This window comes from Delphinus delphis, chromosome 6 (assembly GCF_949987515.2).
Source record: "Delphinus delphis chromosome 6, mDelDel1.2, whole genome shotgun sequence".
In the NCBI taxonomy this organism is placed as follows: Eukaryota; Metazoa; Chordata; class Mammalia; order Artiodactyla; family Delphinidae; genus Delphinus; species Delphinus delphis.
Window position 1 is genome coordinate 12226100 of NC_082688.1, and position 16318 is coordinate 12242417.

Here is a 16318-nt window from a genome sequence, read left to right on the forward strand (position 1 = left end):
TTGTAATGATAGTACAGAAAAAATAAATTGGTTATCTTTGGTAGTTGCTAGAGCACCAACACATTATGCTAAAAATTGGAAAAGGAGTAGAAAAACATCAAGCATGCTTTTTCTGACTTTCCTTTTCAAATTGCTTTCAAGGACAGTTTCTCAGGGTTTTGAGGGTAGGTTTCTCTTTTAGCAAAATTCCAGCTAATAAATTTAGAAAAACAATGTTAAGGTTAGAAAAATCACATAAAATGAATTAATGGGTCTAGGCAAGAATTATTATTGGCTGTTAAAACCAGTAGATGAAAGGTTAATAAATGAAAAAGGCCCAAACCCACTGATCAATTTTAACATTACTAAAAGTGAGACATCTCGGTCTTAAGTATCTCCTGATGTGATACATAGAATAAGGTGTATGCTTGCCTCCCCCCCCAAAAAAAAACCCAAAAGCTAAAAACTCATTCTGAATCTAATCAAGTCTCTAGTTTACATGAAATAAGGAGGATAAAGGAACATCACAAATACAAAATTAGCCAAATCGAGAATGTGGGGGTATTGTTTAGAAAAATGATTGTTTCTGCAACAAATTATTTTCTTTTAAACAGGTGGGTGGGAGAGTGGGGGAGAGCTAGTATAGGTTTTTTTTTTTAAAGCTTGAAGACATACAAACCAAAAGCAATATATGGACTTTATTTGGATACTTACTCAAAGAAACCAACTATAAGAAGAAATTTTGAGGCAGTGGGAGAAAATTCAACCTGAACTGGGTATTAGATGATATTAAGGAAATATATTACTCTTTTTAGATACGATAATGGCGTTATGTTAATTTAAAGTTCTTACGTGTTAGAAATACATAATGAATTATTTAAGGATGAAGTACTATGTTATCTTGGATTTGCTTCAAACCACTCCAGCCAAAAGAAACTAGAAAAGTGGGTAATGAGTAGATGAAACCTTAGTGTCAGCCGCTGTATTATGGGTACATGTTATCCCTACTTTTGTATATGTTTAAAATTTTCCATAATACAAAGTTAAATTGAAAAATAATTTTTTAAATCCATATTTATATATAATTTAAGAATGCCCACCTGTGGATATTTCCTCATGTTTATTTACCTTACCTAAGAAGCACTAGACTAGGTATCAAATATTCTTTGTTCTATAACTCGACAACAAAAAGATAAACAACACAATTTAAATTTGGGGGCTTCCCTGGTGGCGCAGTGGTTGAGAGTCCGCCTGCTGATGCAGGGGACACGGGTTCGTGCCCCGGTCCGGGAAGATCCCACATGCTGCGGAGCGGCTGGGCCCGTGAGCCATGGCCGCTGAGCCTGCGCGTCTGGAGCGTGTGCTCCGCGACAGGAGAGGCCACAACAGTGAGAGGCCCGCGTACCACAAAAAAAAAAAAAAAAAAAAAAAAAAAAATGGGCCAAAAACCTAAATAAACATTTCTCCATAGAAGATACATAGATGGCCAAGAAGTACATGAAAAGATGCTCAGTGTCATTGGTCATTAAGGAAATGCAAATGGGAATCACAATGAGATACCATACCCACTAGGTTGACCATAATTTAAAAAGTGGAAAATAAAAAGTGTTGGCAAGGATGTTAGAGAACTTGGGAATGTAAAATGATGCAGGCTCCATGGAAAAACAATTTGGCGGTTCCTCAAAAAGTTAAATGTAGAATTACCGTATGACCCAGCAGTTCCACTCCTAGGTGTATACCCAAAGGAACTGAAAACAGGTATTCAAACTAATACTTGTACTCGAATGCTTATAGCAGCATTATGCACAATAGTCAAAAGGTAGAAGCAATCTGGATGTCCATCAATCCTGATGAATGGATGAACAAAATGTGGTATGTTTATAAATAGAATATTATTCAGCCATTTAAAGGATTGAGAAACCGATACATGCTACAATGTGGATGAATTTTGAAAATGTTATTTTAAGTGAAAGAAGACAGACAGAAGGTCACAATATTCTGATTCCATTTATATGAAGCATCAACAAAGGTCAATCCATAGAACCAGACATCAAGCTAGTGGTTCCCAGAGACGGGGGTGGGGGTGGGGGTGCGGTCAGGGGTATGGGGTGTGACTGATTAACGGCTATAGAGTTCCTTTCAGGTGATGAAAATGTCTTAGAGCTAGATAGAGTTGATGGTTGTACAACATTTTGAATTGTATACTTTAAAATGGTTAATTTTAGTGACGTAAATTTTACCTCAACTTTTAAAAAAGTCCTTGGTTCTAATTATAATTTTGTTGCTAACTAGTTGTGAAACTTGGCCTAGTCACTTAACTTTTCTGGGCCTCGATGTCTTACTTGGGAAGAGAGGGGTTTGATTTTTAATCTAGATTCTAGATCTTTCAGTTCCATTGTTTTCATTGAGAGTCAATGTATTTTTAACTTTTTAATTATAAATAATTTCAAATTTACCAAAAAGTTGCAAGAATAATGCAGAGAATTCCTATATACTCTTTATCCATATTCACTAGTTTTTAATATTTTGCTGTATTTGTTATATAATTCACTCTCTTCTGAGCCATTGAGAGTAGGTTGCATATTTCATGCGCCTTTACCCCTTGCACTTAAGTATGTGTCCTGCGTAAAAACAGTACATTCATCAAATTCAGAAAACTTAACATTTGTACAATGCTGCAGTCTATAGTTCATACTCCAGTTTTGTTGGTTATTCCAAAAATGCCTTTTATGGCATTTATTTTCTTTCATTTTATGATTGAGTCTAAGATCACGTATTGTATTTATTTGTCATGTCTCTTTTTAGTCTTCTTTAACATAGTACCATTCCTCAGCCTTTCTTTGTCTAATGTTGGTATTCGTGAAGAATACAGGCAGTTATTTTTACAGAATATTCCTTAATTTGGGTTTTTCTCATGCTCCTTCATGATTAGATTCAGATTATACTCTACCTCCCTGGCTGGAAAACAACATAAATGGATGCCTTCTTTAGGTATTGCATCCAGGGGCTAATATCACTTTTAAATTATATACAAAATAATTCTGACAGGCAAAGCAACAGTCTCATGCATTAAAAAATTACCATTTATCTTAAGACTACTATGTGTTCTCTACATGTTATTTAATTGTCATAGTAGCTCTGTGAGTTTTAAAAATGAGGGCTTTTTTTCACTTTATCATTATCTAGTTGACTACTAAATACCTACAGAAGATATATTTTGTTTAAGTTCTGTTGACTTGTGTTCTATTTGGTTGTTTAGTAGGACGCATGTTTTCTTTTGCTTGATTTCTTTTTAAGTAAACTGTATTTGCACACGTGTGATGGCCTGTTTTTCTGCTGAGTATTTACAGGCTTCAGATAATGAACCACCATAAACTAATACCCAAAGTAGTCTGACAGGCATGATCTGCAGTTCTCCTCATTTATCATGAACTCATGTTCTTTACTTCTAGCTATGCAAGAAGAGGCCTTGAAGCTGGTGTTGCTGGCATTAGAAGATGGTTCTGCTCTCTCAAGGAAAGTTCTGGTACTTTTTGTTGTGCAAAGACTAGAACCAAGATTTCCTCAGGCATCAAAAACAAGTATTGGCCATGTTGTGCAACTACTGTATCGAGCTTCTTGTTTTAAGGTAAGTAGCAAGCAACCATCTAAACATTACATGCCTGGGTGTGAGATACCTGGAATGGGTGTTACCTGGTCTAGAGGCCCCAGAAATACAGAATGCTTACAAGAGTTAAAAGGAAGCTTTGCTTTCTGCATTTATTGCATCTGTGATACTGCATATGTGTGATACTACTATGTGTGGGTGTAAGAACACATACGTGAAGGTGTCAGTAACACTGTGAGGAAAATACTTTGGTAAACTTGGCTCTTGGAATAGTAAAAGTGAACTAAAGAAGCCTACTTCATTAATGTTTACCATCTTAAAAGGGAGTCAGGAAGCATACTGAAAACTTCATAACAGTAGGTAATGTTTTAACTTACCTATTAATTATTTTTATCTCTTTCTCTGTGGTGATTAGATTAAAGCCTTTAATCTGAAGATGGCCCGTATGTTGTCTTATGGATGACAAGAGAGTGAAAAGTTGAGGATACTGACCCACTCTGCATTTAGATGGTGGGGTTTTTGGCAGAGAGGATAGGGATGAACCCTAAGTTATTTAGAAATGTAGTTTCATTGTCATATAGGCTTATGGGTGATGACAGTTACTGAGAGATGTGGAAAGTAGGCTGAATCCTTGACGTTTCTGCATGTTACAAGAATATAGGTTACTGGTGGGGACTTGAGAAGGGCCCAAGGACTTGGAAATAGAAAGACCCATTGGCTTCTATAAAGCAAAACATCTATAAAGTACTTCTATAAAGTAAAACATCTGAATTTGAAGCCAAAGCTTATTTAAGCTATTTTGCTGGTTTTATAGTCCAAGAGTGAAAACAGTACAGGCAGAAAGGAGGTTTTCTTGGCACTCTGCTTAGTTTGAGATAACAGGTTAATCGATGATAGAAATATGTTCAAATGAGTTCACTTATCTCCACAAATGAGGGTTGGACACTATCTGCCTGATAGTTACAGTGCTTGATTGTGTTCTTAGGGCAACAATTGAAATGAATCTCTGGTTCCTCGAACATAATGTTTTTGGCTAAGCAGGCAAATTACAGAAATCATTTATCATCCTGAAGTGACTGGCTTGGTTCTCACACTGTGTATTGTTGACTTAATGTTGTTTCTTTTCCTCAATGGTATCATACAGATTTGTGGTTTATGATTGTCATACATCTACAGCTGCTCCTAATATCTGACATTTGAATAACACTAAGTTTAGAAAGATTTCAGTTTCATGCTCCCATTTCATCTTGTACTGCTGCCCTGTAGTTTAAAATGTTAAAAGCAGTGTTTACATGAATCAAAGGATATCATGCTGACAGTTGCCAAAAGGCCTCTCTCCAGGGGCATTTACTCTAATAAACTCACCATTGTTGAAGGTCTTTTCCTTGATTATAGGCTTAGAGACCTGAATTTTGGGGGTTCCTCAGGAACAGAATCACCACAACCAAGGTCACATACTACATATTATCAATTTTGTAAGTTTTTTTTTTTTTTTTTTTTTTTTGCGGTACACGGGCCTCTCACTGCTGTGGCCTCTCCTGTTGCGGAGCACAGGCTCCAGACGCGCAGGCTCAGCAGCTATGGCTCACGGGCCCAGCCGCTCCGCGGCATGTGGGATCTTCCCAGACTGGGGCACGAACCCGTGTCCCCTGCATCGGCAGGTGGACTCTCAACCACTGCACCACCAGGGAAGCCCAAGAGAAGTGCAACTTTTAACTGACTTTAATTCTCATGTCATAGCTATTTTCCTGTAGAAGAGTATCAAACCTTTGCTTGCTTAGCATGGAATCAGAACAAGGGGAGTTAATGATTCTCTTGTTTAATGCAGTGATTCTAAACTGAAGATACATCAGAATCACCTCTGGAGTTTTGAAGAGTATACATTTGTGGGTCCCATCCCTCGATATTTTGATTTGGTATATCTGATACCAAACTATACCAGTGAGACTTGAGCATTCATATATACTTATTAATTATGCGGTCCTTGAAACCAGGGATTCTGATTACCTGAAATTGTAGTTTTCAAAGCTTCATAGGTGATTTTGATGCACGTTTATAGAACTTTAATAGGACCAGGCTCTGTTAGCCACCTGTATACATCTTACAACTCAGGTGGATAGATGTTCATGCTGCCCAAGAGGCACCCTGTACCTTGGTGGTTAGATGAATGTTACCATCCTCTGGTTTTTTGGGTTTCTTTTTTCTGTTTTGGATTAATAATTCCTCCTTTTGGGCTTCCCTGGTGGCACAGTGGTTGAGAGTCCGCCTGCTGATGCAGTGGACACAGGTTCGTGCCCCGGTCCGGGAAGATCCCACATGCCATGGAGCGGCTAGGCCCATGAGCCATGGCCGCTGAGCCTGCGCGTCCGGAGCCTGTGCTCTGCAGCAGGAGAGGCCGCAACAGTGAGAGGCCCGCATACAGCAAAAAAAAAAAAAATTCCTCCTTTTGTTTCCTCAGTGTTTCTTTTTTTTTTTCTTTAATATTTATTTATTTATTTGGTTGCACCAGGTCTTAGTTGCATCAGGCGGGCTCCTTAGTTGCAGCATGTGGGCTCCTTAGTTGCGGCATGAGAACTCTTAGTTGTGGTATGCATGTGGGATCTAGTTCCCTGACCAGGGATCAAACCCAGGTCCCCTGCATTGGGAGTGTGGAGTCTTACCCACTGTGCCACCAAGGAAGTCCCTCCTCGGTGTTTCTTTAAGTAGGTTATTTTGTGATTTCTAAGTTATGCTCTGCTCTTTCTTAAATTCTATGTAAGGCTGTGTTGATTAGAATTTTGGGTGTCCCGTACTTTTTTATAATGTATTTATATATTCTCAAAGAGCATTGTGAACTGATACTATTAAGTTAACTCTCAGATGATAACTTGATTTCCCCACCTTCATGTTCTTGGGGGTCATACTACTGCTGTCTCATGTGCCAACAACAGCAATCAAGACTACCAGTGAGGTGGTCTAGGGAGATTTTCATTTCCTGATGAGAAAATCATCAATTTGAATAGTTTGAACTATTTGTTCAATCTAAGGTTCAGAGCCTGTACTCTGCCTAGGTATTCTGAATTCTAACCAGGTATCAAATTTCATTGTGGCCATTAGCAAGTTTTAATGGTTCAGAAATAAGTGTGTATCATTTATTGCGGAAATTATCTAGCCACATACCTGCATGTTTAGATAATTAGACAGTTACTAGGACATGTGAAACTCTACCTTTTGAATTTATGTTTTTTATCACTTAAGTATAGATTAAAGCTATAAAAATACCCTAATAAATTTTGTGGTGGCAGAAAATTTCTTAATTTCTTAATCATCACTCATAGCACTAATGTTTGCCTAACGATCATGTCCCTCTTCTATTTAAAAGTCCTCAGTGGTTTCCCATTCCGTACAGGATAGTATAGTCATACCTCAGATATTGCAGGTTCTGTTCCATACCACTGCAATAAGGCGAATATAGCAATAAAGCGAATACAGCAATAAAGCGAGTCATAAATTTTTTGGCTTCCCAGTATATATAAAAGTTATGTTTACACTACACTGTAGTCTATTGTGTGCAATATCATGATGCCAAAAAAGTATGTACTTTAATTAAAAAATACTTTATTGCTAAAAAATGCTAACCATCATCTGAGTCTTCAGTAAGTCATAGTCTTTTTGTTGGTGGAGAGTCTTGCCTCAGTGTTGATGGCTGCTGACTGATCAGGGTGGTGGTTGTTGAAGGTTGGGGTGTTAATGGCAATTTCTTAAAATAAGACAACAATGAAGTTTGCCCCACTGATTGACTCTTCCTTTCACAAATGATTTCTCTGTAGCATGCAATGCTGTTTGATAGCATTTTACCCACAGCAAAACTTCTTTCAAAATTGGAGTCAATCCTCTCAAACCTCGCTGCTGCTTTATCAACTAAATTTATGTAATATTCTGAATCTTTTGTTATCATTTCAACAGGCTTCACATCTTCTTCACCAGGAGTAGATTCCATCTCAAGAAACCATTTTCTTTGCTCATGCATAAGAAGCAACTCCTCATCCATTAAAGGTTTATCATGAGATTGCAGCAATTCAGTCACATATTTAGGCTCCACTTCAGTTCTCGTTCTCTTGCTGTTTCCACCACATCTGCAGTCACTTCCTCCACTGAAGTCTTGAACCATTCAAAGTCATCCATGAGGGCTGGAATCAACTTCCTCCAAACTCCTGTTAATGTTGATATTTTAACCTCTTTCTGTGAATCACGAATGTTCTTAGTGGCATCTAGAATGGGTGAATCCTTTCCAACCGGTTTTCAGTTTTCTTTGCCCAGATCCATCAAAGGAATTACTATCTATGGCAGCTCTAGCCTTACAAAATGTATCTCTTAACTAATAAGACTTGTCAGAATTACTCCTTGATCCATGGGCTGCAGAATGGATGTTGTGTTAGCAGGCATGAAAACAACATTAATCTCATTGTATATCTCTATTGGAGCGCTTGAGTGACCAGGTGCATTGTCAACAAGCAGTAATATTTTGAAAGGAATCTTTTTTTCTAAGCAGTAGGTCTGATCAGTGGGCTTAAAATATCTAGTAAACCATATTGTAAACAGATGTGCTGTCATTTGGGCTTTGTTGTTCCATTTCTAGAGTACAGGCAGAGTAGATTTAGCGTAGTTCTTAAGGGCCCTAGCTAGGATTTTTGGAAAGGTAAATGAAGATTGGCTTCAATTTAATGTCACCAGCTGCATTAGCTCCCAACAGGAGAAGCTTTGAAGCTCTGAAGACAGGCACTGACTTCTCCTGTCTAGCTATGAAAGTCCTAGATAGCGTCTTCTTCCAATACAGGACTGTTTCATTTACATTGAAAAATCTGTGCTTTAGTGTAGCCTCTTTCATTAATTATCTTAGCTAGATCTTCTGTATAACCTCCTGCAGTTTCTACGTTAGCACTTCCGGCTTGCTTCATCTTGTAATTTTATGTTATAGAGTCGGCTTCTTTCCTTAAACCTCATGAACCAACCACTGCTAGGTTCAGACTTTTCTTCTGCAGTTTCCTCACGTCTCTCAGCCTTCAGAGAATTAAGGGGAGTTAGGGCCTTGCTGTGGATTAGGCTTTGGCTTAAGGGAATGTTGTGGCTGGTTTGATCTTCTATCCAAACCAATAAAACTTTCTCCATATCAGCAATAAGGCTCTTTTGCTTTCTTATCATTTGTGTGTTCACTGGAGTAGTGCTTTTAATTTCCTTTAAGAACTTCTCCTTTGCATTCACCACTTGGCAAGCTCTTGGCACAAGAGGCCTAGGTTTCAGCCTGTCTTGGCTTTCAACATGCCTTCCTCACTAAGCTTAATCATTTCTAGCTTTTGATTTAAAGTGAGAGATGTGACTCTTCCTTTCACTTGAAGCCCTTTGTGGGGCTGTTAACTGGCCTACTTTCAATATTGTTGTGTCTCAGGGAATAGGGAGACCTGAGCAGAGGGAAAGAGGCAGGGGAACACCAGTTGATAGAGCAGTCAGAACACACATTTATCAATTAAGTTCACCATCTTTTATGGATGTGGTTCATGGCGCCCCAAAACAACAATAGTAACATAAAATATCATTGATCACAGATCACCATAACAAATGTAATAATAATGAAGTTTGAAATATTGCAAAAATTAACCAAAATGTAACACAGAAACATGAAGTGAGTAAATGCTGTTGGAAAAATGGCGCCAATAGATTTGCTTGACACAGAGTTGCCACAGACCTTCAGTTTGTAAAAGACACAGTACCTATCGGTGAAGCACAATAAATTAAATGCAATAAAACAAATTGTGCCTGTCCCCAAATTTCTCACCATAGTATACAATGCCCTCTGTGATTCTTCTCCAGCCTACATCTTAGCCTTTAATTCCATGTGCTCTGCTCTTTCATGTTTCTGTTTACCACTTGCTACTCTTTTGAGAATTCTATTCCTCACCCTTCTTTGCCTGGGGAACTCCTGTTCATTCTTCGGGACTCAGTTCATGTAGCCTTCTGTTGGGGGAAGCCTTCCCTGATACTCACCCTTCCCTCCCCCACCTGTCAGATTTAATTGCCTTTCCTTTATGTTGCCATAGGGTCTTACAATAGCACTTATACTATAACTTTCTATTTACAAGTTTCTTCCCTACCACCTGCTGAGCTCATTGAAGGAAGGCAGAACTATGTATTAGGTTTTGTAAGTTCTGCTTTGTTCCAAAAAGAATTTGTGGTGAGGACATTATTTTCTTTGTACCTTCTCCATGTAGTATCTGATAGGCTATAGGTATCTCCCCCATCTAAAAAAAAGAAAAAGTTGTTTGGGGAAGGAGAAAGAGCAGAGTAATTCTGATGGGTTTTTCTCTCCTTTCTATTTTTTAGGTTACCAAAAGGGATGAAGACTCTTCCTTGATGCAGCTAAAGGAGGAATTTCGGAGTTATGAGGCTTTACGCAGAGAACATGATGCCCAAATTGTTCATATTGCTATGGAAGCAGGACTCCGTATTTCACCTGAGCAGTGGTCTTCACTTCTGTATGGTGACTTGGCGCATAAATCACACATGCAGTCTATCATTGATAAGGTTTGTGAAATTAGAGACGCTGATTTTATATCATTCTGCTACATTGGAGAGTATTTGAATCTTTTGAAGGGAGTAAAGAGACAACCAATTGGAGAGTCCTGTTTTTACATATAAGACTGTTATAAATATCTTTCTTTTTTATTATTTTCTAACTTTTAAAATAAACTAAGGGGGGCAACAGGGAAGCAAATACAGGATGTTAGCATAAAAGTAGCCTGGCTAACCAAGTCTGTCATTTATCTATATTCTGACACCAGTTAGCTAATAAATAAGTTTTCTAAGTGTCTAATGATGAATTTCATAGGGCAGATTCTGAGGTGAAAATTTAATTCATCATTGATACTCCTACTATGGAATCTGAAGACACTTGAAAACCTATTCAGTATGTTGACTAAATGAAAGCATTTGAATATAGACAGGTCATAAAAACCAGAGTAAAAACCATTCTGTTTTCTTTTTATGTTAGCTGCAGTCTCCAGAATCATTTGCAAAGAGTGTTCAGGAATTGACAATTGTTTTGCAACGAACAGGTGACCCAGCTAACTTAAATAGACTGAGGCCTCATTTAGAGCTTCTTGCAAACATAGACCCTAATCCAGGTATGTGACAAAATAATTGCTTATACTTTTTCTACCTTTGAGGTAAACAACACAAGAGACTTACTGCTAACAAATTCTTTTCGTCACCCCATCCCCTTGGTGGACTATACAGATGCTGTTTCACCAACTTGGGAGCAGCTAGAAAATGCAATGGTAGCTGTTAAAACAGTGGTTCATGGCCTTGTGGACTTCATACAAAATTATAGTAGAAAAGGCCATGAGACACCTCAGGTAAGCACATTTATTGCACTTCTGACTGCTCTTAAATTTTTAACAGGGCATCCTGAACATCTTAACAAGCTGTTTGGTTAATGGACTCCTTATGTGACTCCACTCTCACATAAGTTTTTATTGTCTCTCTTCTTTTGAGAGAAACCCAAGTTTTAGTGCACCTGATAAATAATTCATAGTACAGCAGCAGTTGGAGGCATATCTTGAATATGAGTTTACTGCAGGTTTTTTTGACCAACTCTATAGATCTGATTCCTTCCAAATATTTTGTCTAATTTTCTTCTAATGTGGGGAAATTGTCACTTTTTTCTCCTTTGCTGCCATACCAATGAATTCATGTTTGTATATGTGTGGAAGTAAATAAATAAGTATTTTCAGTGTCCTTTGAAGGAGTTATTTAAGGTAAAATCCTTCATTCTAGTAATAACGTCCATTTATTAAATCACTATGAGCCAGTCCCTATGTTCAGTATTTTACATATATTATTTCTAATCATCACAGCCACCTGCAAGATAATTGCTGTTCCCAAGCTGAAGTTTAAAGAGGTTAAATAACATATGTAAGGTCATGGTGGCAGTAAGTGACAGAACTGGTATCAAATCTACTCCAAAGTGATCTTTCCACTCTTCTGTCCTTATTCTATTAGAAGACATTATAATGTTCAAATCTTAACTGAAAGATGAATGTTTTATATTTATTAAGGTCATAGAAATAACAATGACATCTTAGATTTTGATGCAAATTATAGCAGTTACGGTGATGTTTTTATATTTTGCCTCATTATTTGTATGAACTTAGCTCCAAGCCTTAGAAGAAAGGTGTACTCTCAAATTGACAAATAAATTAGTATTTCTTAATTTTTAACTTCTGGGGTAAGTTGTATTCTCCCTTTTCCTGAGAACATTTAAGTGGACAAAGCTTCTGGCTTTTTTAATGCTTTTTGAAATTGGTTGCTTGATTTGGGTATCATAATTTTGAGACAGCAATGAATTGATGAGAAAATCTTTTATTTTCGTGGGCATTTTGTTGCCTGACAAATAAGTAACATAACATTTGAACCAGTTCCAGATAATCCTCAGAATGAATATCTAAAATGCCAGCTCAGGGTTATGCCACATAACTCATAACAGGAAACAATGCAGTGGTAGTTGTGTCAGCACAAGAATTACTTATCTAACATGAAAAAGAATTAAAGGTATAATAAAATTCTGGAGTCCCAAGAGTGAGTGACAACTGGAATCTTCACTTTTCCAAACATTGATTTTCTTTTCGTAGCCTCAGCCAAACAGCAAATATAAGACTAGCATGTGCCGAGATTTGCGACAGCAAGGAGGGTGTCCACGAGGAACAAATTGTACTTTTGCCCATTCTCAGGAAGAGCTTGAAAAGTAAGTTAGGAGAACTCTTTTATTTGGGATTAATTTTTGGTCATTATGAAAGTGTTATATAGAGTCTTAAAGTTTGTGATGAGTTTCAAAGATGCAATCAAGTTTGCATTGTGGAAGTCTTTAGATTGAAAAATAACCTTTTCTTTTGAAACCACACCTTGTTGCTTCTGGCAGCATGGTTAACATAATAAGTGATTTAGAACCTTATTCAGCTGTCATATTTTAGACCATTGTATATCTGGAATCCATGTTTCTGCTAAACACCTGTGCAGAATGAAAGTATTCTTATGTTCACTTTTACTTGCTCAGGTTCCATTGAAGGTAACAACTGAGTCCCAGGTAAAATGGTAAAGCAGATACATTTTCTTTTTATGGTTTTTGGTCTTTTTAACATTCTTTTTTCTGTCTTCTTTTCCCTTTCTCTTGTCCTATGGGTAATCCCTTTTTCTATGTCCATTTACCCCAGACATAAAAGTAAATGGATATAAGCTGTAATATGTGTTGTCCAAGTTTTTATTTTGTTTTTTAACCAAAACATTCATCATTGAGATCGCACCAAAAATTGATTCCAGCCTTTCTACTGAATAACTGGTCTTTATATCAACTCTTAATGGACATCTCTCTTGTTTTTAGACATTTTAAACCCGATTTGAGCTAATTTTCTCCTATTATACATCTTCTCTTGTGTACATCTTCTATCTGCTATCCCTAAGTGTACCCTGTCCAGCCAGTTATACGTGCCATGTTATAGGAATCATCTTTGCCAGCTTTCACCTGCTTGTCTTAGTCACCAAGTTCTGTCAGTTCACCTTCCTATATATTTCTTGACTCTTCCTTGTTCTTTCTGTCCTTATAGTCTAAGCTGTCATCCCCTTTTCTTGATCCATAGTTGCCTCCTAACTAGTCATCTTATAGCTATCGTTGCCCACCCCCAATCCCATTATTCCCCCCAAAATAGGGAGAACTTTACACATAAGGCTCATTGCAGGTAATGAGACTTGGGCATCTCTGTGGATAAACATATAAAATCTGCTCTGGCCCGCAAGACTCTGCGTCATCTAGTTTGTGCCTGCCTTTTTTATCTCATCTCACAACGCTCCCTAATTTTATTGTATACTCAAGCCACGCTGACTGTTTGTCAGTGCCATGCTCCTTCCCACCTGAAGTCTTTTATATAATGTGGTTCCTTCTAGCCTTGTCTTTGGAGCTTTCCCTGTGCCTAGCTCATCCTTTCTTTTTCAGGGGCATCCCCCCAGTATTTCATACTAAACCAGGTTCCTCTTTTTCCTGCTTATCAAAATTATAATTAACTTATGGAGTCTGTCTTGGGGGTTGACAAACTTTTCTGTAGAGATGCAGTTAGTGAATGTTTTCAGCTTGGTGAACCATTCATTGATCTCAGTCAACCCACTCTACTCTGCCACTGTAGCAAAAAAGCCACCATAGACAATGCATAAAATGGGCATGGCTTTAAACTTTATTTACAAAAACAAGCAACTTTGACCCATAGGTGATAGTTTGCTGACCCCTGATCTATTTATTGAATGTTTGCCTTACTGAAGTGTAAGGTCCATGGACTATATATCCATCTTGTTTATTATTGTCTCCTCTTCTCAGTGGCTAGCACTGGGCCCTGCACATAATGAGCTCTACAGCAACAGCAGTGTGATAGAAGATAAATGTGTGTGCATTAAAAAGAAGAGCAGAAACATGCTTCCCTTCTTACTATCGCCCTGCTTCTCCCAGACTGGAAGATCCCAGAGAGGCTGCAGGAGTCTTAAGAAAAAAAGGGTGCTGTTTGCATCTAGTCTAGGCAGTTCTATATGATGTATACAGAGTTTTACATCAAGATGATTTTTTAGACTCGAGATATTTTGAGCTTGTCCATACCTGAAGTAGAGCTTTTTAGTTAAAATAGAGCTTTTTAGGGGACCTTGCTTGGGAGCACTTAAAAAAGAGAAGAAACTGTGTGATTGCATACTCCACTCACAACTGGTGCCCACCTGAAAATCCATTTTACCTCTTACACCTTCAAATTGGCTTCCTGCTCTCCATCTCCAGTTCCTACTTCAGAACTTTATTATTTCTTGCCTGAGCTTATATTGGTAGCAGTAAAAATAACAATAGCCAAATTAATCAGTCAGATTTTGTGCCAGGTGCAATGTTTAATGTTTCACGTGTTTACCCAATTTGTCTATTCTGCTATGTGGCTTTTTTTTACTTAATTAATTGATTAATTTATATATTTATTTTTGGCTGTGTCGGGTCTTCACTGCTGCACGCGGACTTTCTCTAGTTGTGGCGAGCGGGAGCTACTCTTTGTTGCAGTGCATGTGCTTCTCATTGTGGTGGCTTCTCGTTGCAGAGCATGGGTTCTAGGTGCACGGGCTTCAGTAGTTGTGGCTCATGGGCTTCGTTGCTCCGCAGCATGTGGGGTCTTCCTGGACCGGGGCTTGAACCCATGTCCCTGCATTGGCAGGTGGATTCTTAACCACTGCGCCACCAGGGAAGTCCTGCTATGTAGCTTTTTACATGCATCTCCCTATGTCTCAACCAAGATTTTCTTTCACAAATACGGGTTTAATCATGTCCATCTTCTGCTTTAAATTCTTAATTGGTTCCTCAGTATATCACTGGTTCTGGGCCCAATCTTGCTTTCCAGCCTTATTCCACCTTTTGCATTCTTTATTTTTTTAAGGTACATCCAGTTTACTACTATATGAATTCTTTTACTCTTCTTTCCCTTATACATGTTGTTCACTATATCATATGCTTTCCTCTTCTCTGTTTGGAGAGCTCCTGTTCCTGATTATACTCAGGTATCATCTTCTGTCTGAAAACTTCCCTGACTTCCCAGGCAGTGTTAGTTGCTTTCTTCACTGTGCTGCCATAGTACTCTATACCTGGTAACTTTATAACTACCAGTTCTCTCACTGTATTGCAATTATTTATTTACTGGTGTGTATTTTCACTGGACTTCGTTTATTTTATGGGTTATTCATCTTTATATTTTCTGCACTTAACAGGTATTTGACATGTAAACTCAGGATATTTATGTTGAAAGAGCAAATAATCTATAGTTCATATTTCCAACCAGCTTCACACTCTCTGTTGCTGTTAAATAAAAGAAGAAGAAGAAGAAGGAAAAACAGGGTAATACAAAGCATTAAGGAAGTGGAAGATGTCATTATCTCGTTGGTTAAAAAAATGCATGTTGCTACCCAGCTCTGGACTTTTTGAGGGCGGAGCCTTTATCTTAGCTCCCATAATGTACCAGGAGGAATTCAGCAAATGTTTGTTTAACTTAAATAAATTTTATCCCAGCCTGCTTTCTCTAGTATACATATCTCTAACCAAACAAATGCCCAGAATCTCTCTTAAGAATATTTGTGTGAATATATTTTAGAATTTAGGGTATTGGAATCCTATTCCCAAAAATTGCTGCATTCTGGAGAGTATCAAAAGCCTGAGGTCAACCAGCTCAAGAAATATTTTTAAAAATGGTTGTTAAGTGCTAGGTACTATTTGAGGTACTTCTAGTGGGGAAAGAAGAACAGTAGACATGTAAACGGACAATTTCAGTTACTAATAAAATGCTGTAAAGAAAGTCTGAGGTGGAAACAAGCTTGGCATGTTCAGGAACTAGAAAGAAGACGAGTGTGCCTGGAGAATGAGAAGAATGGCAAAAGATAATGTTGTAGAGATTAGGTGAGGGCCAGACCATATTGGCTTGGTGGACATTGGCAAGGAGTTTGCATTTTATTTTGGAAGCCATTATAGGGTTTTATTCAAATGGAACAATGAGATTTTAATTTTGTCTTAGAAATGTCACTCTAGTGTCTGCATGATGTAGACCAGTTAAACTGCTGCAGTGGTCCAGGCATGAGATTAGTAGCTTGGTCCCAGGACTATAGTAATTGAGATGATGAAAAGTAGCCAGATTTGTGATATATTTT

The 16318-nt window shown here is 37.9% G+C and overlaps 1 protein-coding gene and 1 non-coding gene across 3 annotated transcripts in view; both read left to right on the plus strand.

The window, feature by feature from the left end:
* RC3H2 (ring finger and CCCH-type domains 2) overlaps positions 1-16318 on the plus strand; it is a 52804-nt gene that overhangs the window by 16458 nt on the left and 20028 nt on the right. For both annotated transcript variants that reach the window (XM_060014189.1, XM_060014188.1), the window contains exons 5-9: positions 3432-3607; positions 9944-10144; positions 10611-10743; positions 10856-10974; positions 12250-12362. In XM_060014189.1, the coding sequence (XP_059870172.1) occupies positions 3432-3607; positions 9944-10144; positions 10611-10743; positions 10856-10974; positions 12250-12362 (742 nt within the window). The remainder of the gene's footprint in view (positions 1-3431; positions 3608-9943; positions 10145-10610; positions 10744-10855; positions 10975-12249; positions 12363-16318) is intronic.
* On the plus strand, positions 10411-10521 carry LOC132427769 (small nucleolar RNA SNORD90). Its single transcript, XR_009519977.1, has one exon. It is a non-coding gene; the product is annotated as a small nucleolar RNA SNORD90 (small nucleolar RNA).